Source organism: Electrona antarctica, assembly GCF_951216825.1.
Source record: "Electrona antarctica genome assembly, chromosome: 4".
NCBI lineage: Eukaryota > Metazoa > Chordata > Actinopteri > Myctophiformes > Myctophidae > Electrona > Electrona antarctica.
In genome coordinates, this window is record NC_136809.1 from 1,102,021 (window position 1) to 1,115,158 (window position 13,138).

General features: G+C 46.2%; 1 protein-coding gene across 1 annotated transcript in view; it reads left to right on the top strand.

Moving 5' to 3' along the window:
• The first annotated feature begins 3,900 nt into the window (after nucleotides 1-3,900).
• alg13 (ALG13 UDP-N-acetylglucosaminyltransferase subunit) overlaps nucleotides 3,901-13,138 on the top strand; it is a 55,729-nt gene continuing 46,491 nt past the window's right edge. Inside the window, 4 exon segments of the mRNA XM_079500189.1 lie at nucleotides 3,901-4,239; nucleotides 9,541-9,624; nucleotides 12,071-12,121; nucleotides 12,325-12,371. Of these exon segments, the coding sequence (XP_079356315.1) occupies nucleotides 4,078-4,239; nucleotides 9,541-9,624; nucleotides 12,071-12,121; nucleotides 12,325-12,371 (344 nt within the window). The 5' untranslated portion in view covers nucleotides 3,901-4,077.

Sequence of the window (13,138 nt, forward strand, 5' to 3'; positions counted from 1 at the left end):
TTGTGCTTGAAATGTACTGTAATTCTGCAAACTGTTAATACATTTTTCAATCAATCAATCAATGTCTCTGTGTTACACTGGCTCTGGTGACCCTGTGGAATCCTGTCTCACTGTGTTACACTGGCTCTGGTGACCCTGTGGAATCTTGTCTCTGTCTCAGTGTGTTACACTGGCTCTGGTGACCTTGTGGAATCCTGTCTCACTGTGTTACACTGGCTCTGGTGACCCTGTGGAATCCTGTCTCACTGTGTTACACTGGCTCTGGTGACCCTGTGGAATCTTGTCTCTGTCTCAGTGTGTTACACTGGCTCTGGTGACCCTGTGGAATCCTGTCTCTGTCTCACTGTGTTACACTGGCTCTGGTGACCCTGTGGAATCCTGTCTCTTTCTCACTGTGTTACACAGACTCTGGTGACCCTGTGGAATCCTGTCTCTGTGTTACACTGACTCTGGTGACCCTGTGGAATCCTGTCTCTGTGTTACACTGACTCTGGTGACCCTGTGGAATCCTGTCTCTGTGTTACACTGACTCTGGTGACCATGTGGAATCCTGTCTCTTTCTCACTGTGTTACACAGACTCTGGTGACCCTGTGGAATCCTGTCTCTGTGTTACACTGACTCTGGTGACCCTGTGGAATCCTGTCTCTGTGTTACACCGACTGGTGACCCTGTGGAATCCTGTCTCTGTGTTACACTGACTCTGGTGACCCTGTGGAATCCTGTCTCTGTGTTACACTGACTCTGGTGACCCTGTGGAATCCTGTCTCTGTGTTACACGGACTCTGGTGACCCTGTGGAATCCTGTCTCTTTCTCACAGTGTTACACTGACTCTGGTGACCCTGTGGAATCCTGTCTCTGTGTTACACGAACTCTGGTGACCCTGTGGAATCCTGTCTCTGTGTTACACGAACTCTGGTGACCCTGTGGAATCATGTCCCTGTCTGTCCACCGCATTACGCGGACTCTGGTGACCCTGTGGAATCCTGTCTCTGTGTTACACTGGCTCTGGTGACCCTGTGGAATCCTGTCTCTGTGTTACACTGGCTCTGGTGACCCTGTGGAATCCTGTCTCTGTCTCACTGTGTTACACTGGCTCTGGTGACCCTGTGGAATCATGTCTCTGTCTCACTGTGTTACACTGGCTCTGGTGACCCTGTGGAATCCTGTCTCTGTCTCACTGTGTTACACTGACTCTTGTGACCCTGTGGAATCCTGTCTCTGTCTCACTGTGTTACACTGACTCTGGTGACCCTGTGGAATCCTGTCTCTGTGTTACACTGACTCTGGTGACCCTGTGGAATCCTGTATCTGTCTCACTGTGTTACACTGACTCTGGTGACCCTGTGGAATCCTGTCTCTGTGTTACACTGACTCTGGTGACCCTGTGGAATCCTGTCTCTGTCTCACTGTGTTACACTGACTCTGGTGACCCTGTGGAATCCTGTCTCTGTGTTACACTGACTCTGGTGACCCTGTGGAATCCTGTCTCTGTGTTACACTGACTCTGGTGACCCTGTGGAATCCTGTCTCTGTCTCACTGTGTTACACTGACTCTGGTGACCCTGTGGAATCCTGTCTCTGTCTCACTGTGTTACACTGACTCTGGTGACCCTGTGGAATCCTGTCTCTGTGTTACACTGACTCTGGTGACCCTGTGGAATCCTGTATCTGTGTTACACTGACTCTGGTGACCCTGTGGACTCCTGTGTCTGTCTCTTAACTCCTTGATCGATCGATTGATTGTTTGATTGATCGATTGATCAATCGTTTGATTAATTAATTCACGCACGCACGCACGCACGCACGCAAAAAAAAACCTGAAAGAAAGTTTCTATGTTAGTTGTTCTTCGATTTTTCAAAAATAGCAGATCTAATGGCGCGCTAGGAGGTTCCCTTAAGCAAGAACAAAAAGCATCGCAATACATCACAAACACAAGTATAGTTATATACTTATATATTCTTATAGCTAAGAACGTAACAGCGGAATCAGGGACTGATTAACCCCCACGAGGGCCCCTGGGCCGCTCATATTTGCAGGGCCCCCATAGGGCGCGTGCGCGCCACATTTTGGTGTTTTTCCGTGTTTTTATCATCTTTTTGACCTAAATTTAACAAAATCAATGGCCAATGGAGGGCCCCAGGAGCCCTTTTCAGGGCGTCAAACCTAGTACTGCGGGGTCCAATTTCCCTGAAGGGCCCCTGAGAGCCAAGGGCCCCTGGGCCACGGCCCCACTGGCCCAATGGCTAATTTGTCCCTGAGTGGAATATCTATATAATGAAACTATACATATAAACTATAAAGTGCTATGTCTACATAAACTTCTATTCTATAGTGCTGTCTACATAGAATGAGTCTGCATATATATAGGCTATAGCTATATAGATATAGACATGTATATATTTTTATTTCATATCACAATAATGGGAATAATGGGAACTGATCATGGGGTATTTACCAAGCATTAAAGCAGTTGTTTTTGTCGACTAAAACTAAGACGAAAAATGTCTGTCGACTACCTTTTTTCACTGACGAAAAGTAAATGGAAACTAAATAAAAACTAAGCTATAATATTGTCAATATATTTAGTCTTAGTTTTAGTCATCATATTATGATGACTAAAACTAAGACTAAATATATTGACAATTTCGTCAACAAATAAAAACTAGACTAAAATGTTAGGAAGGGACTAGTGGACAAGAGATCCAGTATAAGTCATTTTACACTTGGTTGCATGCTGAAAATAGCCGATCTACAAGCTCACAACGCGTTGCAGCGTGACGCGTCGACTAAAACTAGACTAACACCAAAACATTCCAGGTGACTAAAATGTGACTAAAACTAAATTAAGGTGTGTGAATGTGTGTGTGAATGGAATGCACAATCTATGTAAAGCGCCTTGGATGAAGGCACTATATATAAATGCACCATTTACCATTTACATATAAGGGCGACTGTGGCTCAAGAGGTTGAGCAGGTCGTCCAATGATCCATGGGTCGGCGGTTCGAATCCCGGCTCCTCCTGGCTACATGTCGAAGTGTCCTTGGGCAAGACACTGAACCCCAAATTGCTCCCGATGTGCTGGTTGGTACCTTGCATGGCTTCCGCTGCAATCTGTGTATGAATGTGTGTGTGAATGGGTGAATGTAATGCACAATCTATGTAAAGTGCCTTGGATAAAGGCGCTATATAAATGCACCATTTACCATTTACCATATATATATATGCACCATTTATATATATATATATATATATATATATATATATATATATATATATATATATATATATATAATTGTACTCTAGCCCAGACAGACAGTACTCGAGTAAAAGTACTCAGGTTGTTGTTAATACTTTGCAGCCACTTTTAGAGTCGAAACACAAATGAAGTTCTGTGAAGTAGCAGCAGGAACTTCAACCTGCCTGGTGTTTGCACCTCCGCCATTTACAGCCTCACGTTACACACACGGTCCTGGTTCACAGATAAAGGGCTCTCCTCAGAGCCACGGACGGTAGGATCCTCTTCGGGTCGGTAAAAGTACCGAATCTTCATTATTATTCTATAAAAACACATTTTAATCACATCCGTGGACATTTTCCACTCGTAGAGTTATAATGTAATCAGAGGGAGCAATACACCTGCCTACCGACAGGGGCGCCTGGCTGAACGTACATGGAGAAAATGGCCACGGATGTGATTAAAATGTATTTTAACGTACTAATAACAAAGACAACGTTACTTCCACCCACCCGAAGGGGACCGTAACATCCGTGGCCTCTGAGGAAACACCTTTATATGTGACACATGAACTTTAATATAGACGTGAGGGCTGTTGAAGTGTTCGGTTTGGTCCCGCAGGGTGGAGTCCCGTCAGGACAACACAGAGACACACAGAGTTAATTAGTGCTGATGAGCAGCAGCCGCGTCTCTCTTTCTGTCCCAAGAACAAACACAGCGCGGAGAGAGAAACAGAAACAGAAGTTTAGCAGCTTCAACATTCTTCATTATTTAGTGTTGTTTATTGTTATTACAGTTCGGTAACAGTTTAAATAGTTCGTCAGGGTGTGTTCCAGTGATGTTCGGACCCCACGCGGACCACCACGGAGCAGGAATGCTGCACAATAAAGGACTGAAGAAGTATTTCGTCAACATGGACGAGTTTCTGTCCAGCCTGGGGCTGTACAGGAAGATGATGGCGAGGGACGCCTCGTGTCTGTTTAGAGCCGTTTCTGAACAGGTAAATATTATTATTATTAATATTAATAATTATATTTATTAATAACTGGGGCTGTACAGGAAGATGATGGCGAGGGACGCCTCGTGTCTGTTTAGAGCCGTTTCTGAACAGGTAAATATTATTATTATTATTATTATTAACTGGGGCTGTACAGGAAGATGATGGCGAGGGGCGCCTCGTTTAGGGCTGTTTCTGAACAGGTAAATATTATTATTATTTTTAATTATTAGTCTTTTTAGAGCTGTTTCTGAACAGGTAAATATTATTATTATTATTAATTATTAGTCTGTTTAGAGCTGTTTCTGAACAGGTAAATATTATTAAAAATGTCTGTTTAGACATTTGAATAACTAGTAAAAATCTCCTCATGGGGGTCCCTGGAATATCTCTTCAAAGGGGGTCCCTGGAATATCTCTTCAAAGGGGGTCCCTGGTCTGCTCTGTTCCACTGGGCAGCATGTGTGACGCAGTTTGTTTACATAAAAATAGTTATATTATTAATTATTATTAATGAGGCTGTAGTTATGACGCAGTGTGGACGTTTGTGACGCACTATAACCGACAGTCACGTGATTCTCAAACAAGATAGTATTTATTTTTCCTTCTGTAAGGGTCCATTTGGTTCCATGTGTTACACTCTCAGAGTTACAGACCCGTAAGGGTCCATTTGGTTCCATGTGTTACACTCTCAGAGTTACAGACCCGTAAGGGTCCATTTGGTTCCATGTGTTACACTCTCAGAGTTACAGACCCGTAAGGGTCCATTTGGTTCCATGTGTTACACTCTCAGAGTTACAGACCCGTAAGGGTCCATTTGGTTCCATGTGTTACACTCTCAGAGTCACAGACCCGTAAGGGTCCATTGTGTTACACTCTCAGAGTCACAGACCCGTAAGGGTCCATTTGGTTCCATGTGTTACACTCTCAGAGTTACAGACCCATAAGGGTCCATTTGGTTCCATGTGTTACACTCTCAGAGTTACAGACCCATAAGGGTCCATTTGGTTCCATGTGTTACACTCTCAGAGTCACAGACCCATAAGGGTCCATTTGGTTCCATGTGTTACACTCTCAGAGTCACAGACCCGTAAGGGTCCATTTGGTTCCATGTGTTACACTCTCAGAGTTACAGACCCATAAGGGTCCATTTGGTTCCATGTGTTACACTCTCAGAGTTACAGACCCATAAGGGTCCATTTGGTTCCATGTGTTACACTCTCAGAGTCACAGACCCATAAGGGTCCATTTGGTTCCATGTGTTACACTCTCAGAGTTACAGACCCATAAGGGTCCATTTGGTTCCATGTGTTACACTCTCAGAGTTACAGACCCATAAGGGTCCATTTGGTTCCATGTGTTACACTCTCAGAGTCACAGACCCATAAGGGTCCATTTGGTTCCATGTGTTACACTCTCAGAGTCACAGACCCGTAAGGGTCCATTTGGTTCCATGTGTTACACTCTCAGAGTTACAGACCCATAAGGGTCCATTTGGTTCCATGTGTTACACTCTCAGAGTTACAGACCCATAAGGGTCCATTTGGTTCCATGTGTTACACTCTCAGAGTCACAGACCCATAAGGGTCCATTTGGTTCCATGTGTTACACTCTCAGAGTTACAGACCCATAAGGGTCCATTTGGTTCCATGTGTTACACTCTCAGAGTCACAGACCCGTAAGGGTCCATTTGGTTCCATGTGTTACACTCTCAACCCATTTGATGATATTTAGCCTCTCGGACCCAAAACTAAAATATATTTTGTTGTAGTTGGATAAGATTTTGTCCACAATTCCATGTTGTATTGATGTTGGTACCATTCGAAGATTTGAGTTAAAAACGTTTCCTGTGCAAGAATATAATTATATAGAGAGTATGCGCATGCATAAAGTGAATGGCAGATCGAGTGACAAAGTGAATTTAATGTTGTTTAAAATCATTTAATTCAATCAAATCAAACGTTTCTGTGTGGATGTAGGGGCTGTCAAGGCCAGACAGTAGTTTTTTGTCACTCAGTAGGCGTTCCCGCATAACTTCCTGGTATGATGATGATGTCACACGCATACCCTCTATTCAAAGATTTGGGCTACATTTTCCCGATTTAAAAACAAAACAAAAATTAAATGCAGATCTACAAGCTCATAGCGTGTCACGATGTGACCTGAACTTGTAGCTCGGATATTTTCTGAAATAATTGGCCTGATTTTTGAACACGGGCCTTTATTGACATAATATACTGACCGTGGTTTTCAACCAGGGGTCCTCGAGGGGGTTCCAGGTGGTCCCGACTCCGCATGTGGTCCGGGGACCCCCAGTGGTCCTCAAGGGTCCTTGAGGGGGTTCCAGGTGGTCCCGACTCCCCATGTGGTCCGGGGACCCCCAGGGGTCCTCGAGGGTCCTCGAGGGGGTTCCAGGTGGTCCCCATGTGGTCCGGCGGTCCTCGAGGGGGTTCCAGGTGGTCCCCATGTGGTCCGGGGACCCCCGGGGGTCCTCGAGGGGGTTCCAGCTGGTCCCCATGTGGTCCGGGGACCCCCAGGGGACCTTGAGGGGGTTCCAGGTGGTCCCCACGCAGCAAAATGATGAGAATTGGTAACCAAATGGACCCTTATTAGATCTTGCGAGTGTAAAATGTAACCATTTCATGCTCTCAAGAGTAGGGATGCTCCGATCAGGTTTTTTGGGACCGATACCGATCACCGATAGTTTTTCTCTTGATCGTCCGACACCGATAGGTCCGATACCGATAGGTCCGATACCGATAGGTCTGATACCGATAGGTCTGAAACCGATAGGTCTGATACCGATAGGTCTGATACCGATAGGTCTGATACCGATAGGTCTGAAACCGATAGGTCCGATACCGATAGGTCTGATACCGATAGGTCCGAAACCGATAGGTCTGAAACCGATAGGTCCGATACCGATAGGTCCGATACCGATAGGTCCGATACCGATAGGTCCGATACCGATAGGTCTGAAACCGATAGGTCTGATACCGATAGGTCTGATACCGATAGGTCTGATACCGATAGGTCTGAAACCGATAGGTCTGATACCACTAGGTCCGATACCGATAGGTCTGATACCGATAGGTCCGAAACCGATAGGTCTGAAACCGATAGGTCTGAAACCGATAGGTCTGATACCGATAGGTCTGATACCGATAGGTCTGATACCGATAGGTCTGATACCGATAGGTCTGATACCGATAGGTCTGAAACCGATAGGTCCGATACCACTAGGTCCGATACCGATAGGTCTGAAACCGATAGGTCCGATACCGATAGGTCCGATACCGATAGGTCCGATACCGATAGGTCCGATACCGATAGGTCTGAAACCGATAGGTCTGATACCGATAGGTCCGATACCACTAGGTCCGATACCGATAGGTCTGAAACCGATAGGTCCGATACCGATAGGTCCGATACCGATAGGTCCGATACCGATAGGTCCGATACCGACAGGTCTGATACCGATAGGTCTGATACCGATAGGTCTGATACCGATAGGTCTGAAACCGATAGGTCCGATACCACTAGGTCCGATACCGATAGGTCTGAAACCGATAGGTCCGATACCGATAGGTCTGAAACCGATAGGTCCGTTACCACTAGGTCCGATACCGATAGGTCCGATACCGATAGGTCCGATACCACTAGGTCCGATACCGATAGGTCTGAAACCGATAGGTCCGATACCGATAGGTCCGATACCGATAGGTCTGAAACCGATAGGTCCGATACCGATAGGTCTGAAACCGATAGGTCCGATACCGATAGGTCCGATATCGATAGGTCTGAAACCGATAGGTCCGATATCGATAGGTCTGAAACCGATAGGTCCGATACCGATAGGTCCGATACCGATAGGTCCCAAACCGATAGGTCCCAAACCGATAGGTCCGATACCGATAGGTCCGATACCGATAGGTCCGATGGGAGAATGTTTAGGCCTGTCGCAAAATTATATTATGCTCTATATCTGATTAACATTTATACCACTTTAATGGTGTAAAAGATCAGTTTCTCCAGATAGGGTAAATTTGCCGATCACAGATCGGGTAAATGCCGATTACCGATCAGAGTGAATATTACCGATCAGAGTGAATATTACCGATCAGAGTGAATATTACCGATCAGAGTGAATATTACCGATCAGAGTGAATATCGATTACCGATCAGAGTGAATATCAATTACCGATCAGAGTGAATATCGATTACCGATCAGAGTGAATATCGATTACCGATCAGAGTGAATATTACCGATCAGAGTGAATATTACCGATCAGAGTGAATATTACCGATCAGAGTGAATATCGATTACCGATCAGAGTGAATATCGATTACCGATCAGAGTGAATATCAGATTACCGATCAGAGTGAATATCGATTACCGATCAGAGTGAATATCGATTACCGATCAGAGTGAATATCGATTACCGATCAGAGTGAATATCGATTACCGATCAGAGTGAATATCGATTACCGATCAGAGTGAATATCAGATTACCGATCAGAGTGAATATCGATTACCGATCAGAGTGAATATCGATTACCGATCAGAGTGAATATCAGATTACCGATCAGAGTGAATATCAGATTACCGATCAGAGTGAATATCAGATTACCGATCAGAGTGAATATCGATTACCGATCAGAGTGAATATCAGATTACCGATCAGAGTGAATATCGATTACCGATCAGAGTGAATATCAGATTACCGATCAGAGTGAATATCAGATTACCGATCAGAGTGAATATCGGCCGCTGGCCGGTTATCGGGGCATCTCTGTCAAACATCTGCATTACTTAATTTACCAGAAGTCGACACAGTTTGATATAAATGTAGCTGAATGTAGAAGAATTGCTGGGTTGCGCCCCGAAAATAGCCGATCTACAAGCTCTCAACTGCGACACGTTGTGAGCTTGTAGATCGGCTATCTTTGCTATTTTTTGTCCAAAAGGGCCCCCGTACAGGATTTCAGCCCTTGCCTCTCTGACACTCTGCTCAGAGTACTGTGTGTACTTTGTGTGTTTTCCAGTTGTACTACTCTCAGAGTACTGTGTACTTTGTGTTTTCCAGTTGTACTACTCTGTGTACTGTGTGTACTTTGTGTGTTTTCCAGTTGTACTACTCTCAGAGTACTGTGTACGTTGTGTGTTTTCCAGTTGTACTACTCTCAGAGTACTGTGTACTTTGTGTGTTTTCCAGTTGTACTACTCTCAGTGTAATGTGTGTACTTTGTGTTTTCCCAGTTGTACTACTCTCAGAGTACTGTGTGTACTTTGTGTGTTTTCCAGTTGTACTTCTCTCAGAGCTACCACCTGAAGATCCGTCGAGCCTGTGCCAACTTCATGAGCGCCAACCGTGCCAACTTCGAACCGGTGAGTCTCCACAACATAACTCGTCTCGGACCCAAAACAAACTAATTCCACTACTTCAAGGCCTGGGGCCCTCATACCATCCTGGGGCCCCTAACCCACCTCATACACACCTGTTGCCCCTAACCCACCTCATACCAACCTGGTGCCCCTAACCCACCTCATACCAACCTGGTGCCCCTAACCCACCTCATACCATCCTGGGGTCCATATGACCCACCTCATACCAACCTGGGGTCCATATGACCACCTAATACCAACCTGGGGTCCATATGACCCACCTCATACCAACCTGGTGCCCCTAACCCACCTCATACCAACCTGGTGTCCATATGACCCACCTCATACCATCCTGGGGTCCATATGACCCACCTCATACCATCCTGGGGTCCATATGACCCACCTCATACCAACCTGGGGTCCATATGACCACCTAATACCAACCTGGGGTCCATATGACCCACCTCATACCAACCTGGTGCCCCTAACCCACCTCATACCAACCTGGTGTCCATATGACCCACCTCATACCATCCTGGGGTCCATATGACCCACCTCATACCATCCTGGGGTCCATATGACCAACCTCATACCATCCTGGGGTCCATATGACCCACCTCATACCAACCTGGGGTCCATATGACCCACCTCATACCAACCTGGGGTCCATATGACCCACCTCATACCATCCTGGGGTCCATATGACCCACCTCATACCATCCTGGGGTCCATATGACCCACCTCATACCATCCTGGGGTCCATATGACCCACCTCATACCAACCTGGGGTCCATATGACCCACCTCATACCATCCTGGGGTCCATATGACCCACCTCATACCATCCTGGGGTCCATATGACCCACCTCATACCATCCTGGGGTCCATATGACCAACCTCATACCATCCTGGGGTCCATATGACCCACCTCATACCAACCTGGGGTCCATATGACCCACCTCATACCAACCTGGTGTCCATATGACCCACCTCATACCATCCTGGGGTCCATATGACCCACCTCATACCATCCTGGGGTCCATATGACCCACCTCATACCATCCTGGGGTCCATATGACCCACCTCATACCAACCCATTTTGCTACACTTTTTATTTTTTTATTTTTTTTACCCAAGGGTAGTAGCTGAGCACAAGTGCTCATTTTCAGCCACGAATAGACAGACAGACACACACACTAAAACCTGGGAGCTGACCAGTACAACCTCAGTCTGATACTGTTGTACTGACCAGTACAACCTCAGTCTGATACTGTTGTACTGACCAGTACAACCACAGTCTGATACTGTTGTACTGACCAGTACAACCACAGTCTGATACTGTTGTACTGACCAGTACAACCTCAGTCTGATACTGTTGTACTGACCGGTACAACCACAGTCTGATACTGTTGTACTGACCGGTACAACCACAGTCTGATACTGTTGTACTGACCGGTACAACCACAGTCTGATACTGTTGTACTGACCGGTACAAACACAGTCTGATACTGTTGTACTGACCGGTACAAACACAGTCTGATACTGTTGTACTGACCGGTACAACCACAGTCTGATACTGTTGTACTGACCGGTACAACCACAGTCTGATACTGTTGTACTGACCGGTACAACCACAGTCTGATACTGTTGTACTGACCGGTACAACCACAGTCTGATACTGTTGTACTGACCGGTACAACCACAGTCTGATACTGTTGTACTGACCGGTACAACCACAGTCTGATACTGTTGTACTGACCGGTACAACCACAGTCTGATACTGTTGTACTGACCGGTACAACCACAGTCTGATACTGTTGTACTGACCGCTACAACCTCAGTCTGATACTGTTGTACTGACCGGTACAACCTCAGTCTGATACTGTTGTACTGACCGGTACAACCTCAGTCTGATACTGTTGTACTGACCGGTACAACCTCAGTCTGATACTGTTGTACTGACCAGTACTAAATCTTTAAATATATATTCTTTCAGAGCGAACATTTTTAACTCAAATCTTTGCTTCTGGGGGGTCCCTGGAACAACATATTTTCAGATGGGGGTCGGTGGCCAATTACAGATATTTTTGGGGGTCCTTGACATGAAAATGTTTGAGAACTACTGATATAGAAACATGGGGTTTTCAGAAAACTGTCATGATTTAGAAGACATTTGTAGAATCGTCCTCAGGTCTTTCAGCAGCTAGCCCAGGGCAGAGGAAATGAACTCCGTCCGTCGTGGCATTTAATGTGTTAACCCACACTGTGTGTGTGTGTGTGTGTGTGTGTGTGTGTGTGTGTGTGTGTGTGTGTGTGTGTGTGTGTGTGTGTGTGTGTGTGTGTGTGTGTGTGTGTGTGTGTGTGTGTGTGTGTGTGTGTGTGTGTGTGTGTGTGTGTGTGTGTGTGTGTGTGTGTGTGTGTGTGTGTGTGTGTGTGTGTGTGTGTGTCAGTTTGTTGAAGGTTCATTTGAGAAGTATCTGGAACGGCTGATCGACCCAAAGGTAATTTATTTAATTTATCTGTATTAGTTTTAAGTTCTAGTTAATTATAACCTTACAGTGTTGATGTTCAGGAGGCAGGTGATTACATTTAATGTTTTTTGTTTCGTCCAATCGGGAGACAGATGATTCAATTTAATGTTTTTTGTTTCGTCCAATCGGGAGGCAGCTGATTAAATTAAATGTTTTTTGTTTCGTCCAATCAGGAGACGGCAGGCCAGGTGGAGATCAAAGCCTTGTCTCAGCTGTACAGGTGACCACATGACCACAGTCACATGACCGCATGTCACATGACCGCATGTCACATGACCGCAGTCACATTACCACAGTCACATGACCGCATGTCACATGACCGCATGTCACACGACCGCATGCCACACGACCGCATGTCACACGACCGCATGTCACACGACCGCATGTCACACGACCGCATGTCACACGACCGCATGTCACACGACCGCATGTCACACGACCGCATGTCACACGACCGCATGCCACACGACCGCATGTCACACGACCGCATGTCACACGACCGCATGTCACACGACCGCATGTCACACGACCGCATGTCACACGACCGCATGCCACACGACCGCATGCCACACGACCGCATGTCACACGACCGTATGCCACACGACCGCATGTCACACGACCGCATGTCACACGACCGCATGTCACACGACCGTATGCCACACGACCGCATGTCACACGACCGCATGTCACACGACCGCATGTCACACGACCGCATGTCACATGACCACAGAACACATGTCACATGACCGCAGTCACATGATCACAGTCACATGACCCCAGTCACATGACCGCAGTCACATGACCGCAGTCAAAGATGGTTTATGTATGAAGATGGGCCAACTCCATTGGAGCCACTAGAGGCGAAATGGTACACAAAGCCTACAAATGGTCTCCTAAATATAGTAGGCGTGGTTTGCTTCTCCCCGACCTCCACCCTCCCCCCCTGACAACAACACTGTTTCCACACTCCGTCTAGTAGGTGGCGGT